Raw genomic sequence first — 15,759 nt, 5'->3', positions numbered from 1 at the left:
GGTCCCACGTTAGCCAGATGCACAAGGGGGCGCACGCGTCTGGAGTTCGTTTGCAGAGGCTGGAAGCCCTGGCGCACCCATTCTCTCTCTCTCCCCCTATCGGTCTTTCTCTCTGTGTCTGTCGCTCTCAAATAAATAAATTTTAAAAAAATTTTAAAAAAAGATATCTCTCAGCCCTCATTGAAGATTATTTATTTATTTTGGTTTTCGAGGTAGAGTCTTGCTCTAGCTCAGGTTGACCTGGAATTCACTATGTAGTCTCAGGGTAGCTTTGAACTAATGGCAATCCTCCTACCTGACTCCCAAGTGCTGGGATTAAGGGTGTGCACCACCACACCCAGCTTATGTATGTATGTATGTATGTATGCATGCCTGACTTTACATGAGTACTGGAGAACTTAACCCAGTCCTTAGGCTTTGCAGGCAAGTGCCTTAGCCACTGAGCAATCCCTTCAGACCCCCAAGATTTTAACTATCATTCACTGTATACAAATTTTCATCTCCAGCTCCTAATCCTTTAAATTTTTTATAACATATATGTATGTGTGTATGTATGTATGTGCTTTTTTTTTTTTTTTTGGTTTTTCAAGGTAGGGTCTCACTAGCTCAGGCTGACATGGAATTTACTATGTAGTCTCAAGGTAGCCTCAAACTCACAGCAATCCTCCTACCTGTGCCTTCTGAGTGCACCACCATGCCCACCATGTTTTCTATTTTATTGAGAGAGAGGAAGGGGGAGGGAAATAGGCAGAGAGAGAGAGAATGGGTACTCCAGGGCCTCTAGCCACTTCAAACGAGCTCCAGATGCATGCGTCCCCTTGTGCATCTGGCTTACGTGGGTCCTGGGGAATCAAACCTGGGTCCTTTGGCTTTGCAGGCAAGTACCTTAACAGCTAAGCCATCTCTCCAACCCGTTTAATATAAATTTCAAGATGCTTTCATATAGCCCTGAATGGCCTACAGACATCACAAACTGACCCAAAGTTTCATTCCCCTGTTCCCATGTAAAGCCAGATATACAAAATGACTCATGCACTGGGCATGGTGCTGCACACCTTTACACCAGCACGTGGGAGGCTGAGGTAGAAGGATCACCATGAGTTTGAGGCCACCCTGAAACTACACAGTGAATTCCAGGTCAGCCTAAGCTAGAGTGAGATCCTACCTCCACAAAAAAAATATAATAAAAAAAAAGACTCATGCATCTAGAGTCCGTTTACAGCAGCTGAGGCCCTGGTACACCCTTTCTGTCACCTGTCTCTCTCTCTCTACTTGCAAAAATACTAAATAAAAATATTTTGGGGCTGGAGAGATGGGTTAGCGGTTAAGCGCTTGCCTGTGAAGCCTAAGGATCCCGGTTTGAGGCTCAATTTCCCAGGACTCACGTAAGCCAGATGCACACAAGGGTACGCAAGTGTCTGGAGTTCATTTGCAATGGCTGGAGGCCCTGGCGCACCCAATCTCTGTCTCTCTCTCTCTCTCTCTCTACCTCTTTCTCTCTCTCTCTCGCTCTCAAATAAATACATAAAAATAAACAAAATATTTAAATACTTTTTAAATTAACATAGGATGTCTTAGTGGTTAAGGTGTTTGCCTGCAAAGCCAAAGGACCCAGGTTTGATTCCCCAGGACCCATGTAAGCCAAATGCACAAGGGGGCACTCACATCTGGAGTTTATTTTCAGTGGTCTCTCTCTCCCTCCCTTCCTCTTTCTCTGTTAAATAAATAAATAGAACTGAGCCGGTCGTGGTGGAACACGCCTTTAATCCCAGCACTCAGGAGGCAGAGATAGGACAGGAGGATCACTGTGAGTTCAAGGCCACCCTGAGACTACATAGTGAATTCCTGGTCAGCCTGGACTAGAGTGAGACCCTACCTCAAAACAAAAAAAAGAAGAAGAACTGCAAAACTTAATGTAGGAAGCTGCCTTTAATTCTAGCACTCGGGAGGCAGAGGTAGAATTGCCATGAGTTCATGGCTACCCTGCTATGAAATAGTAAATTCTAGGTCAACCTGGGCTAGGCTAGAAGTGACACCCTACCTAGAAAAAAAAAAAAAGGATAACGTAGGGCTGGAGAGATGGCTTAGCGGCTAAGGTGCTTGCCTATGAAGCCTAAGGACCCAGGTTCAATTCCCCAGGACCCATATAAGCCAGATGTACAAGGTGGTGCCTGTATCTGGAATTCATTTGCAGTGGTTTGAGGCCCTGGCACGCTCACTCTGTTTCTATCTGCCTCTTTTAAGTTAGAAAGCAGGTGTGGTGGCACATGCCTTTAATCCCAGCACTTGGGAGGCAGAAGTAGGAGGATCACTATGAGTTCAAGGCCACCCTGAGACTACACAGTGAATTCTGGGTCAGCATGGACTACAGCAAGACCCTCCCTCGAAAAACCAAAAACAAACAAACAAAAAAGTTAATGTTAGCCAGGCTTGGTGGCACACACCTTTAATCCCAGCACTCAGGAGGCAGAGATGTGACCACCATGAATTTGAGGCCAACCTGGAACTACAGAGTGAATGCCAGGTCAGCCTGTGGTAGGTAGAGTGAGACACAGCTTGAAAAAAAGAAAAGAAAAAAAATGGGGCTAAAGAGATTGCTCAGCAGTTAAGGCATTTACCTGCAAAGCCAAAAGACCCAGGTTTGATTGCCCAGGACCCACATAAGCCAGATGCACAAGGGGCACATGCATCTGGAGTTCATCGTTTGCAGTTGCTACAGGTCCTGTCGTGCCTATTCTCTATCTGTCTCTCTCCTCCCTCCCTCCCTCCCTCTCCCTCTCTCTCTCTCCTTAAAAAAAAAAAAAAAAAAAAAAAAATTTTAAAAATGTCTCTCCACTGCACAAAATACAAACTCACTTTTGCTATTAACCTCCTCTATAGGGGAGGGGATATGATGGAGAATGGAGTTTCAAAGGGGAAAGTGGGGGGAGGGAAGGAATTAACATAGGATGTTTACAATCATGGAAGTTGTCAATAAAAATAAAAAAAATAAATGAAGTCCTGTATAGTTTGGCACATAAATATCTTTCCAGGATATTATACAACTCAAGCTCTCACTAGTTCCTTTTTTAAATTTTTTTTGTTTATTTTTATTTATTTATTTGAGAGCAACAGACAGAGAAAGAGGCAGATAGGGAGAGAGAATGGGCACACCTGGGCCTCCAGCCACTGTAAATGAACTCCTGACCCATGCACCCCCCTTGTGCATCTGGCTAACGTGGGTCCTGGGGAATCGAGCCTCAAACCAGGATTCTTAGGCTTCACAGGCAAGCACTTAACCGCTAAGCCATCTCTCCAGCCCTCACTCATTCCTTTTATTAGCCTGTCAAACTCATATTCACTTTTTTTGTTTTGTTTGCTTATTTGAGGTAGGGTCTCACTCTAGTCCAGGCTGACCTGAAACTCACTCTACAGCTGCAGGTGACCTAGAATTCATGTTAAAGTGCTGGGATTAAAGGAATGCTCCATCAAGCGTGGCAAAAATCACACCCACTCTTCAAAGTCCTACTCAAACCCCAGTCTCTTCTTTACATCCTTCAGATGATTAGAAAGGGAACCTGAGGGCTGGAGAGATGGATCAGTGGTTAAGGCACTTGCCTGCAAAGCCTAGCAGCCTAGGTTCGATTCCTCAGCACGCATGTAAAGCCTGATACACAAAGTGATGCATGCACCTGGAGTCCCTTTACAGTATCTGGAGGCCCTGGTGTGCCCATTCTGTATCTCTTCTCTTTCTGCTTGTAAATAAATAAATATTATAAAAGAGAAAAATAGGGCTGGACAGATGGTGCAGCAGTTAAGGTGCTTGTCTGCAAAGCCTAAGAACCTGAGTTCTATCCCTCAAGGCCCACATAAAGTCAGATGCAGGGCTGGAGAGATGGCTTAGCGGTTAAGCGCTTGCCTGTGAAGCCTAAGGACCCCGGTTCGAGGCTCGGTTCCCCAGGTCCCACGTTAGCCAGATGCACAAGGGGGCACACGCGTCTGGAGTTCGTCTGCAGTGGCTGGAAGCCCTGGCGTGCCCATTCTCTCTCTCTCCCTCTATCTGTCTTTCTCTCTATGTCTGTCGCTCTCAAATAAATAAATAAAAAATGAACCAAAAAAAAAAATTTAAAGTCAGATGCACAAGTGGCTCAGTATCTGGAGTGCACTTGCAGAGGCTTGAGGACTGGTGCACCCATTCATTCGTTCATTCGTTCATTCATTCATTCTCTCTCTCTCTCTCTTTCTCCCTCTTCCCTCCTCCCTCCCTCCTTGCAAATAAAATTAGAAAAAGAATAAAGAGGGCTGGAGAGATGGTTTAGCGGTTAAGCGCTTGCCTGTGAAGCCTAAGGACCCCGGTTCGAGGCTCGATTCCCTAGGACCCACGTTAGCCAGATGCACCAGGGGGCGCATGCGTCTGGAGTTCGTTTGCAGTGGCTGGAGGCCCTGGCACACCCATTTTTTCTCTGTCTCTATTTGCCTCTTTCTCTGTCACTTTCGAATAAATAAATAAAAATAATTTTTTAAAAAAGAAAAAGAATAAAGAAAGGGGACCTGAACAAAATAGACACAATTTCCAATGAACAACTGTTTCAAGAAATGAAGAAAAAAAAACTGCTAAAGAATAAATGAGCTGGAGAGATGGTTCAGCAGTCAAGGTGCTTGCCTGCAAAGTCTAAGAACCCTGGTTTGACTCCCCAGTACCCACAAAAACCCAGGTACACAAGATGGCACATGTGTCTGGAGTTTGTTTGCAGTTGCTAGAGGTCCTGGCATGCCCATTCTCTGCGTCATTAAAAAAAAAAAAAACTAGCCAGACGAGGTGGCACACCCCTTTAATCCCAGCACTTGGAAGGCAGAGGTAGGAAGATCACCGTGAGTTCAAGGTCATCCTGAGACTACCTCAAACCCCCTCCAAAAATGGAAAAGGATAAATGAAAATCTTTAAATCCTTCAGGAAGTATTAAGTTTTTAGAGATTACTCAAGCATTAGCATTTTAGCTAAGAAATATTCCATAGACCCAGCATTCATCAAATTTACCACACTTACCAAATGCTAATAATGTATAATTATTTTAATTTATTTACTCATTTATTTTTTTTTTAAGCAGAGTCTCAGGCTAGTGCATACTGACCTGGAATTCACTCTATATACCATGTTGTCCTCAAATTTATAGTGAGCCTCCTATCACAGCTTCCCAAGTGCTAGTCTTAAAGGCATGAACCATGCCTGGCCTGATTTTTATTTGTGTGTGCACACATATATGGGTGCTTATGTATGTGAATGTGGACATAAGTATACCAAGGTGCACATGTGTAGTTCAGAGGAAACCTCAAGTGTGGGTTCTCACCTCAGTTTCTCCACATGCCCCTTCTTACCCTCACTGCAGTTACAGGTCATCTGGACTGCAGAGCAGTTTAACCACTAAGCTGTTTCTCCAGACCAAAATGCATTTCAACTAGAGATTTTGAAGGTCAAATAACTGTACAGTAGCAATAACTCCCAGATATAAATCACCTATCTTAGCAAGAGGAAAAAAGGTTTCAAATAATATATCCCACAGGGCTTGGTTTTTTTTGATCCACATTTTAAATAAAATTTTTAAAGAGAATGTGAAGGCGGTCATGAACATCTCATCAGACAATTATTGTCACATTTACCAGCAGGTGCAAGAAAAAATGAGATGTGCAAGACAGAGATGAGATGTGGGCAGTACTTTCTCTCCACTGCTTTTTAGAGCCTTTCTTTTAGGCCTGACCTAATTTAATTTTTATTTTTTGACTTCTAGGCCTGTGAGTTCAAGTTAAATTAGCTAAGAAAAAATTTGTGCTGGGTGTGGTGGTGCACACTTTTAATCCCAGCACTTGGGAGGCAGAGGTAGGAGGATACTTGTTAATTCAAGGCCAGCCTGAGACTAAATAGTGAATTCCAGGTCAGCCTGGGCTAGAGTGGAACCCTATCAAAAAAAAAAAAAAAAAAAAACAGTACTGGGGGAATGGCTTAGTGGTTAAGGCGTTTGCCTGAAAAGTCAAATGACCCAGGTTTGATTCCCCAGGGCCCACGTTAGCCAGATGCTCTGGGAGTGCATGTGTCTGGAATTTGTTTGCAGTGGCTGGAGCCCTGGTGCACCCACTCTCTCTCTCTCTCCCTCTTTCTCTGTTAAATAAATAATAATTTTAAAAATATTGAAAAAAACAGAAACAAAAAAGATTTGTGTGCAGTGGTCAGAGGCCCTGGTGTATCCATCCATCCTTACCTATTACTCAAATATATATATATTTGTTTTTTGTGGTAGGGTTTCACTCTATCCCAGGCTGACCTGGAATTCACTCTGTAGTCTCAGGCTGGCCCCAAACTCAAAACGATCCTCCTACTTCAGCCTCCCCAGTGCTGGGATTAAAGGCGTACACTACACCACGCCCGGCTCAAATATATTTTTTTAAATGAAGGTGAAAATACTCATGATTCTATTAAAGTCTTTTAAAAAAGATTGTTAACTAAGTTCATCTAGTCAAGACGCTTGGCAGAATTTGTCTTTCCTAGCATTTCTAAAATTATGACCACTCAAATCTGAATGCATCCCTGAAATAGACTTGTTCACACAGTACAATTTGCTAAAGTTCTGAAATTATCAATAACATTAAGGAAAGGTATTTGAAATGACATAAGGGTTCCAACGTTTGATCTTTCTATAATCAAAGTTGAAAGAGTAGCTTGCCCTTCCTCAAAGTGGCTATCCAAGTAAAATTAAATAATGTGGGTCGCAAAGTACCTACCATGAGACATTCAATAATTAGTTTATTTCATTCAGCATAAAAGACACATCAATCTAGAAATAAGACAATCTATAAGTCTTCACCAGCACAAAACACTACAGTTAACTTGTTCTAATAAAAATACCGTCATCATCATTTCACAAACATATCTGAAGCATCTGTATCAAGGTAAGAATTTGCATACTATTGTGTAAAAAAGACCATTAAGGATGCACATATAGTGACCACTAAAGCATTAACGGGAAAAGCCCACAATAATTGTTTGAAAACGGTTGGATACATGATTGAGGTTAAGAGCTCGCTTGGGGTAAAGAAGGGAGAAAATGAGTCAAATTAGGCTCAACTCCAAACACATCTTTAATAAATCAAGAATGACGTTGTCTTATTCTTCTTGGAACGCAAACAATATACAGTGTTTAAATCCATCTTAAAACTTCCAAGTTAAAATATCCCGCAATCAACACTGGTGTTACGAATGCTTTTCAGAAAGCCTATGCAGGAAAGCACCATTAGCACCATGACACATTTATACAGAGATGAGCGGAGAGATAAATGATTATTCTGGGGCTGTGCACAAAAGCAGAGGAGAATGGCTTTCAAAGCCACCATGAACAGGCATCTGATGGAATTTCATGATTTTACTACCGAACGTCAAAAAAAAAAAAAAAAAAAAGGACTACGGTGCTAGCCAGGCCGAGGGGCTCGACCGCGCTTCCGTTCTTCCTGGGGGAGCGGCCTCCCGAAGTCAGGCTCCAGACCAAGTCCGGGAGTCCCCCGAGTCCTGGCTTCCGCCCTTTGTGCCCCTCCCAAAGGCAAGCGAGGGTTGGCCCGGGAGACACCCCGGAGCAGCACCGAAAGCTCGCCGGGCTCGGGGCCCCGCCCCAGGACTCTGGGCGCGAAGACGGGGGTGGGGGTGTGGGACGAGGGGACCAGCCTGGGGTCCGCAGCGCCACAGCGCGCCAGGGCGAGGAGGCCTCGGCCGCGGCGGCCACGGGCGCCGGCGCTGACCCCCAAGGCGACCGCGGCCTCTGCAAGCGGGGCGCCGACACTCACCACACCATGCCGTAGGCGCCCTCGCCGATGTACGAGAGGTTGGTGTAGCGCGGCCCCACGTCAAACACCTGCCCGCGGACCATCTCCGGGCCTGCGCCCGCCGCCGCCGCCGTCGCCATGTTGGCTGCTGGGCCGCCGCCGCCGCCGCGCTGAGCTCAAAGCTCCGCGGCAGCTAGTCAGCTTTCGGCCGCGTCTTCCGCAGAGACCGCGCCTCCGCCCGTGCAGCTGCCGCCGCTGACCAGGAACGGGGGGATGGAGGACAACACTCGACCCAGGCAGAGCCGTGACCACTGCTCAGACCACTGCCTCACTGCCTGACCGACCTGACTGACTGGAGGGCCCGCGGGCGGAGGGAGGGGCTCGCGCCGAGGTGGGCTCCGGGGCGGGGCCGAGGAGCGTGCGCGGCGATTGGCTGCTTTGGCCGTGGGGGCGGAACCTCGCGGGCCCGCGGAAGTAGTGGGGTCTGGGCCGAGCACTGCGGCAGTGCAGGAGGCTTGGCAGAGGAGGAGGCTTTCCATCGCCTCAGCCCGTCACGTGCGATCGCGGACGAGTCGCGTGCAAATTGGCTCCTAGAAGGCCCGAGACCTAGGCGCAGGTAGCAGGGCCCGCGGGGCTGGGTCTGACGAACGACCGCAAGGCAAGCGGTGCGAGCCGCGGAACGCGGGCATCACCGAACTAGAGAAGGACCCAGTGACCCACCGCACACTGATGAGCACAAGACTTCTTGACTGGTGCTGAAACCGAAAAGCTTGACTTGAGACTTAGAAGAAACAAAAAATACCTGTGGGACCTGCGAGATGCTTCAGCAAGCAGTTCAAGGTGGTTCCTTGCAAAGCCTGTCAGCCTGGGTTCGATTCCCCAGTACCACGTAAAGCCACAAAAGTGGTTCATGCAATCTGGAGTTACTTTGTAGCGGCAGGATGGCCTGAACGCCCATTCTCTCTTCCTCTCCTCTCATTCTGCATCCCCCTCAACAAAAAGTAATTAATATTAAAAAGTAATAAGATTGGTGCTGGAAAGATGGCTTAGCGGTTAAGGTACTTGCCTATAAAGCCAAAGGACTTAGGTTCAATTCCCTAGAACCCAAGTAAGCCAGAGGCACAAGGTGGTGCATGCATCTGGAGTTCGTTTGCAAAGGCTGGAAGCCCTAGCTCAATCTCGCTGTCTCGCAAATAAACAAATAAAAATAAAGTGATAAAGTGGAGAGCAATTGAGGAAACTGCTCAGCGTCAACCTCTGACCTCTGGGCGCACAGATAATGTGCCCATACACATACAAACTTACAACCAACACCACACATACACATGAAAAAAAAATAGAAAAAAGATGGGCAGATGCTGAGGACAGAAACAGTCACAAAACATCAGATATTGCAAAATAGAAATTGGAATCCTGAAGTAGGTGGATGCTAAGAAAAGTGAAGAGAATGAGATAGTAGGTGATTCAGTACTGCTCTGAACTATTTCCTCATAGTATCTGCAGGAGGAGGTATGAGTGACAGACCCTTTAGTCTCTGGCCAACACTAAGCTCTAACTTTTAAGACACCAACTCTGAACTTGATAGACATCAACTAGTTGATCTCTAAGGAAGATAAATCTTTATAAAACTGGGTGTGTAGGGCTGGAGAGATGGTTTAGCGGTTAAGCGCTTGCCTGTGAAGCCTAAGGACCCCGGTTCGAGGCTCGGTTCCCCAGGTCCCACGTTAGCCAGATGCACAAGGGGGCGCATGCGTCTGGAGTTCGTTTGCAGTGGCTGGAAACCCTGGCGGGCCCATCCTCTCTCTCTCCCTCTATCTGTCTTTCTCCCTGTGTCTGTCACTCTCAAATAAATAAATAAATAATGAACAAAAAATATATTTTTAAAAGAAAAGTAAACAAAATCCTGTGGAGGAAAAAGGAACAAAGAATTATAGCCTAAAATTAGTCCTTCAAAATATACTTAGACCATTCAGCAAAACTCAGTTTTAGAAAATACCTAATACTATGGCTCTACTAAGAGGATATCATATCTATTTTTTACGTTTGCAGCATGTGTGGAGTGGTGTGTGCAGCGTATGCATGGACACATATGCACAGATGTGTTCACAGAGGCCGGAAGAGAATGTTGCCTGTCCTTCCTCCATCACTTGCCTACATATTAGTCCCTCTGTACACAGAACTACATTTTTTGTAAGTCCCAGGAATTCTTTGTCTCTACTCCCCACAGGATTGGGGTTATAGATATATGTGGCCACATCCAACTACCTGCATGGAGTTTGGGAATGGAACTCAGGAGGTTTCAGGCCACCCCTTGAGCCATCTCTCCAGCTCTACGTCTTTTTTTTTTTTTTTTTTTTTTTTTAATGACCAAGATAGTCAGGGATGTTGGCTCATACTTATAATCCCAGCATTGAAAGAGACTGGGTTAGAATAGCTGTGAATTTGAGGCCAGCCTAGGGCTAGGGAGTAAGTTCTAGGTCATCCTGGCATGAGTGAGTCTCTACCTCGAAAAACAACAACAAATGACAGAGATGAGAAAAATTTTTAAATATGGAACAAAGTCATGGAATTCTCTCTCTCTTTCTTTTGGCTCAGGGTGGTCTCAAACTCACAGTGATCCTCCTAACTCTGCCTCCCAAGCAGAATTCTCTTTATATTTATTTATACATTTTTATATAATTTTAATATATATATATCATATTATATAATACATGTAATATAATATATATATTAATATATTTATCTTTATATTTATTTCTTTTCAAGCAAAGAGAGGAGAGAGAGACAAAATAGGCTTGGCAGGGCCTCTTGCCACTCCAAAAACAAAAAAAAAAACAAACAAACACAAACAAACAAAAAAACCTTCAGATACATGCATCACTCTGTGCATCTGGCTTTATATGGAAATTGAACTCTGGTTTTTAAGCTTTGCAAGCAAGCACCTTGCTGAGCCATCTCTTCAGCCCCTGTATTAGGTTTTCTACCTCTACTTCAGATCTTTTCACACTTGAGAGAAGTTTTCCATTATAGCCACTGCAAAGGAACTCCAGACCCAGGTGCCACCTTGAACATCTGACTTATATGGGTCCTGAGGAATCAAACCTGAGTCCTTAGACTTCACAGGCAAACGCCTTAATGCTAAGTCATCTCCCTGGCCTCCATAACATATATAGATACATTTTTTTTTTCAAGGTAGTGTCTCTCTCTTTAGCCCAGGCTGACCTGGAATTAACTATGTAATCTCAGGGTGCCTTCTAACTCACGATGATCATCCTACTTCTGCCTCCCGAGTGCTGGGATTAAAGGCATATGCCACTGCACCTGTCTGCCTTATATTTTTAATTACTTTTCATTGATTTTTTTTGTTTGTTTTTCGACGTAGGGTCTCAGTCTAGCCCAGGCTGACCTGGAATTAACTATGTAGTGTCACGACAAATGTTGGGATTAAAGGTATGTGCCACCACGCCAGGCTAAGATTTTTTTTTTAATTTATTTATTTGAGAGTGACAGACAGAGAAAGTGGTAGATAGAGAGAGAGAGGGAGAATGGGCCCGCCAGGGCCTCCAGCCACTGCAAACAAACTCCAGATGCGTGCAGCCCCTTGTGCATCTGGCTAGCGTGGGTCCTGGGGAATTGAGCCTCCAACCGGGGTCCTTAGGCTTCATAGACAAGCACTTAACTGTTAACCCATCTCCAGCCCAATTTTTTGTTTCCTTCTGACAATGTTTATAGTTTGAATTCTCATGAGGAAGAACTTGAGAGATTATTCACTGATTAAGGACCTTTGCTTGAATTCTTATGATGAAATTATCTTCTCTCTTAAAGAATTCCATGACTTGGGCTGGAAAGATGGCTCAGCCATTAAAGGTATTTGGCTGCAAAGCCTGACAGTCCAGGTTCAATTCCCCCATACCCACATAAGCCAGATGCACCAGGTGGCATATGCACCTGGAGTTCATTTGCAGTGGCTGGAGGTCCTGCCAGGCCCCCCTTTTTTCTCTGTCTCTCTCCCATTCTCTTTCTCTCTCTCTCAAATAAATAAAATAAAATACCTTTTGTAATAAGCTGAAAATGATGGGCCGGAGAGATGACAGAGCCAAACAACCAGAGTTCAATTCCCCAGTACCCACATAAGCCAAATGCACAAAGTGGCACAAGTATCTGGAGTCTGTTTGCAGCATCTGTGTGCCCATTCTTTCTTTCTGTCTCTCTTCTCTCTCCCCCTCTCTCTCTACTTGCAAATAAATTTTAAAAAAATGTTAAATGAAGTTTTAAATATCTATGGTTTGATGAAACATTCAGGGGGTATAAATTTGGAGGTTTAGAGGCATACCCAAAAACAAACTCAGAACATTTTAAATTAGACAAGCTAGGGTAGGAAATAAACCTTGTAAATAGGAAGTGTGGACAGAGGAATGGGAATTTTTCTCCCTCCTCACATTTTTTAAAATTATTTTTTGTTCATGTTTATTTATTTATTTGAGACTGACAGAGAGAGAAAGAGGCAGGTATATATAGAGAGAGATAGAATGGGCGCGCCAGGGCTTCTAGCCACTGCAAACGAACTCCAGATGCGTGCACCCCCTTGTGCATCTGGCTAACGTGGGTCCTGGAGAATCGAGCCTCGAATCAGGGTCCTTAGGCTTCACAGGCAAGCGTTTAACCGCTAAGCCATCTCTCCAGCCCCCTCCTCACATTTTAAGGCATTTAAAACTAGCAAAGATATAAACATGAATGGATAACTAGATGGCCTGTATTATGTTTAATATGGAAAACCCCTGAAGACATACTAACTTCTTAAAATTTATAGCTGTAGTCACATAGAGGCATCTTTTACAGTTTTTATTTTTATCTTTTACAGTTTTTAAATCAGTAATCTACACTTCTCTGAAAATGGCAAACTAAAAAAATGTGCTGTGCATCAATTTGGGTGGGGAAAACACAAGTTATACAAGAATGAAAATGTTCTGTTGCATAAACTTGTAAAATTTTCATTTAAAAAATTGCCTTATTGGGCTGGAGAGATGGCTTAGCGGTTAAGCGCTTGCCTGTGAAGCCTAAGGACCCCAGTTCGAGGCTCAGTTCCCCAGGACCCACATTAGCCCGATGCACAAGGGGGCACACGTGTTTGGAGTTCGTTTGCAGTAGCTGGGGGCTCTGGCGCGCCCATTCTCTCTATTTCTTTCTATCTGTCTCTTTCTCTGTTGCTGTCAAATAAATAAATAAATAAATAAATAAATGTTTTAAAAATTACCTTATTTTTCAGTTCACAAGTTGCTTTGTTCAAGTTTGTGGGCTATTGTGCCATACCATAAACTCCCCTTCATCCAAGCTGTGTTTGAGATAGGCAAACTTCATCCTATGGATAGTATTACTGGAGATTCTGTTTGATTGTTTATGGTACACCATCAGCAGCTACCAGATTTACATACAGTTCTCACTGAAGCATTTGAATAGTCAACATTTAATGAGTTAAATAGAATGAGGGTGAAGAAAGCCCTTCAACTTCTCTGATTTTGCATACTGTGAACACATTTCCATCAGCACTGATAGGATGCCAATGACCATTAATTGTACATGATTTATTTTCGTATGCTAATTGTTCATGAGAAAGTAGTCATTTGAAACCCTTAGGAAATTCAGGGACTCTGAAGCCCCTGTGTTATTTATTCTCTTGGAGTAAACATTCATCCTAGTTGTAAAAACTTTTTGTTTTTGTTTTGTTTTTTGAAAAGCTTAGTTGCTACATCGTTGACATTGCCAAATAAAGTGGTGGCTGTGGCTTTTTCTTCAATTGTGGAATAATTAGGGCTGGAGAGATAGCTTAGCCCCTAAGCGCTTGCCTGTGAAACCTAAGGACCCCGGTTCGAGGCTCAATTCCCCAGGACCCAAGTTAGCCAGATGCACAACAGGGCGCACGCGTCTGGATTTCATTTGTAGTGGCTAGAGGCCCTGGCGCGCCCATTCCTTCTTTCTCTCTCCCTCTTTCTCTGTCACTTTCAAGTAAATAAATAAACATAAAACAAAACAAACAAACAAACAAACAAAACGAGCAGCCATTACTTGCACCCTTGCATTTATTCTTTTTCTTCCTTTTTTAAAATTCTTATTTTTTTATTGACAACTTCCATAATTATAAACAATATCCCATGGTAATTCCCTCCCTCCCCACATTTTCCCCTTTGAAACTTCACTCGCCAGCATATCCCCTCACCATCTCAATCAGTCTCTCTTTTATTTTGATGTCCTGATCTTTTCATCCTATTATGATGGTCTTATGTAGGTAATGTCAGGCACTTTGAGGTCATGGACATCCAGGTCATTTTATGTCTGGTGGAGCACATTCTAAGGAGTCCTACCCTTCCTTTGGCTCTTATATTCTTTCCACCACCTCTTCTTGCGTTTATTCTAATCATTATAATTGTTTTAATCACACACTGTCTTCCCCAAGTAAGTTGGTGCTTTAAAGCATTGAAGAGGCAGTAGCAGGCTCTGAGTCCAGAATACTTTCTGCCTTAGATTGTAAAACTACTTTAAGATGTGTATTCATATTTGCATTCATTTCTTTTTTAATTAATTTACTTTTTGCATCCATTTCTTAAGATTTAAATATACATGTTATCTTTCACATTTCAGACTTTGTGCAAAAGCTCTGATGATATTTTTGCTAATCAGCTTGGTCTACAGAGTATTATTATTAACAAGGTCAAAATTATGAGTTCAGTCTCTTGTGTGCCCTCTTGTATTGTACAGAGAAAAGAAAATATCCTTCAAACTAAATCTGAACCCTCATGAAGCAACAGAAATGTGTGCCAACGGTCCAATATATAAACACTAACAAGGAAAATTTATAAGTAAATGACCAAATGCATATTTTCACATTGCCACTTACTACTATAAATTGTTCCAAGTATATTCTTCTGATGGTGAAGTTGTTTAAAAGCCATGTTTTCAGAATTTTAGATCTTGTCTGTTATGAAATGCTTTTCTGTGTTAAGTTCAAGTTGCTTGTCCTCATGATTTTATTTATGTAATTATATTCTAGTGAGTTGTTCACATGCTGACTTCCCCAAGGAGAAATACGCAGTTGACTCTGAAATGTTCATCTTTTAGACAGGCTTTGGCTGGCTCATTTGCAATCATGGTGCAATACAGAATAACATTCATTTGTTTTCAGTCCAGTTTTATTTTGTCATAATAAATAATTACTTTTCAAAAAAAATTTTTTAAAGTGAAGTGCCTGGCACATACTACAATATATACCCAATAAATGTGGTCTGTTACTGTTATCTGCCACACCCAGACCTGTTCCTCATCTTGTGTCTCTGGATAGTGTCATCTTCACCCAGATTAAGTTGGAAATTAGGCTTTTGGTAGAACATGTGACCAATAAGAAGTTCTACCTCATTCCTGACCCCATCACCACCTAATCACTCACAAATTACTATAAAGTTTATTTATTTAATATATATTAATGTACTTAATATTTATTTTTAATTAATTTATTTATTTATTTTGGCTTTTGGTTTCTCAAGGTAGTGTTTCACCATAACCCAGGCTGACCTGGAATTTATTCTGTAGTCTCAGGGTGACCTCAAACTCACAGTGGTCCTCCTACCTCTGCCTCCTAGAATGCTGGGATTAAAGGCGTGTGCCACCATGCTGGGCTTAATTTTTTTTTTAAGTATGAGAAGGCAAAATGGCCTGGTTATTCATGACCTCACAGTGCCTGACACTACTTACACCATCATACCTAGACCGTCATAATAAGAGGAAAAGATGATGACATCAAAATAAAAGAGAGACTGAGAGGGGGAGGGGATACGATGGAGAGTGGAGCTGCAAAGGGGAAAGTGGGAGGGGATTGCCATGGTTTATTGTCTATAGTTATGGAAGTTGTCAATAAAAAAATAATAAATTGGCTATTGACTATAGGATAACTTCTGGTTAAGATGGTGGCATAGGAACCACACC

The 15,759-nt window shown here is 43.2% G+C and overlaps 1 protein-coding gene across 1 annotated transcript in view; it reads right to left on the bottom strand.

Moving 5' to 3' along the window:
- The window catches only part of Mapk1 (mitogen-activated protein kinase 1), a 70,883-nt gene extending 62,736 nt beyond the window's left edge, over window positions 1-8,147 (bottom strand). Inside the window, exon 1 of the mRNA XM_004670774.3 lies at window positions 7,807-8,147. Coding sequence (XP_004670831.1) covers window positions 7,807-7,925 — 119 coding nt within the window. The 5' untranslated portion in view covers window positions 7,926-8,147. The remainder of the gene's footprint in view (window positions 1-7,806) is intronic.
- Between the last annotated feature and the right edge of the window lie 7,612 nt (window positions 8,148-15,759).

Source organism: Jaculus jaculus, chromosome 13 (assembly GCF_020740685.1).
Source record: "Jaculus jaculus isolate mJacJac1 chromosome 13, mJacJac1.mat.Y.cur, whole genome shotgun sequence".
In the NCBI taxonomy this organism is placed as follows: Eukaryota; Metazoa; Chordata; class Mammalia; order Rodentia; family Dipodidae; genus Jaculus; species Jaculus jaculus.
Note: the sequence above shows the minus strand (reverse complement) of the source record. Positions and strands in the feature narration are given on the sequence as shown.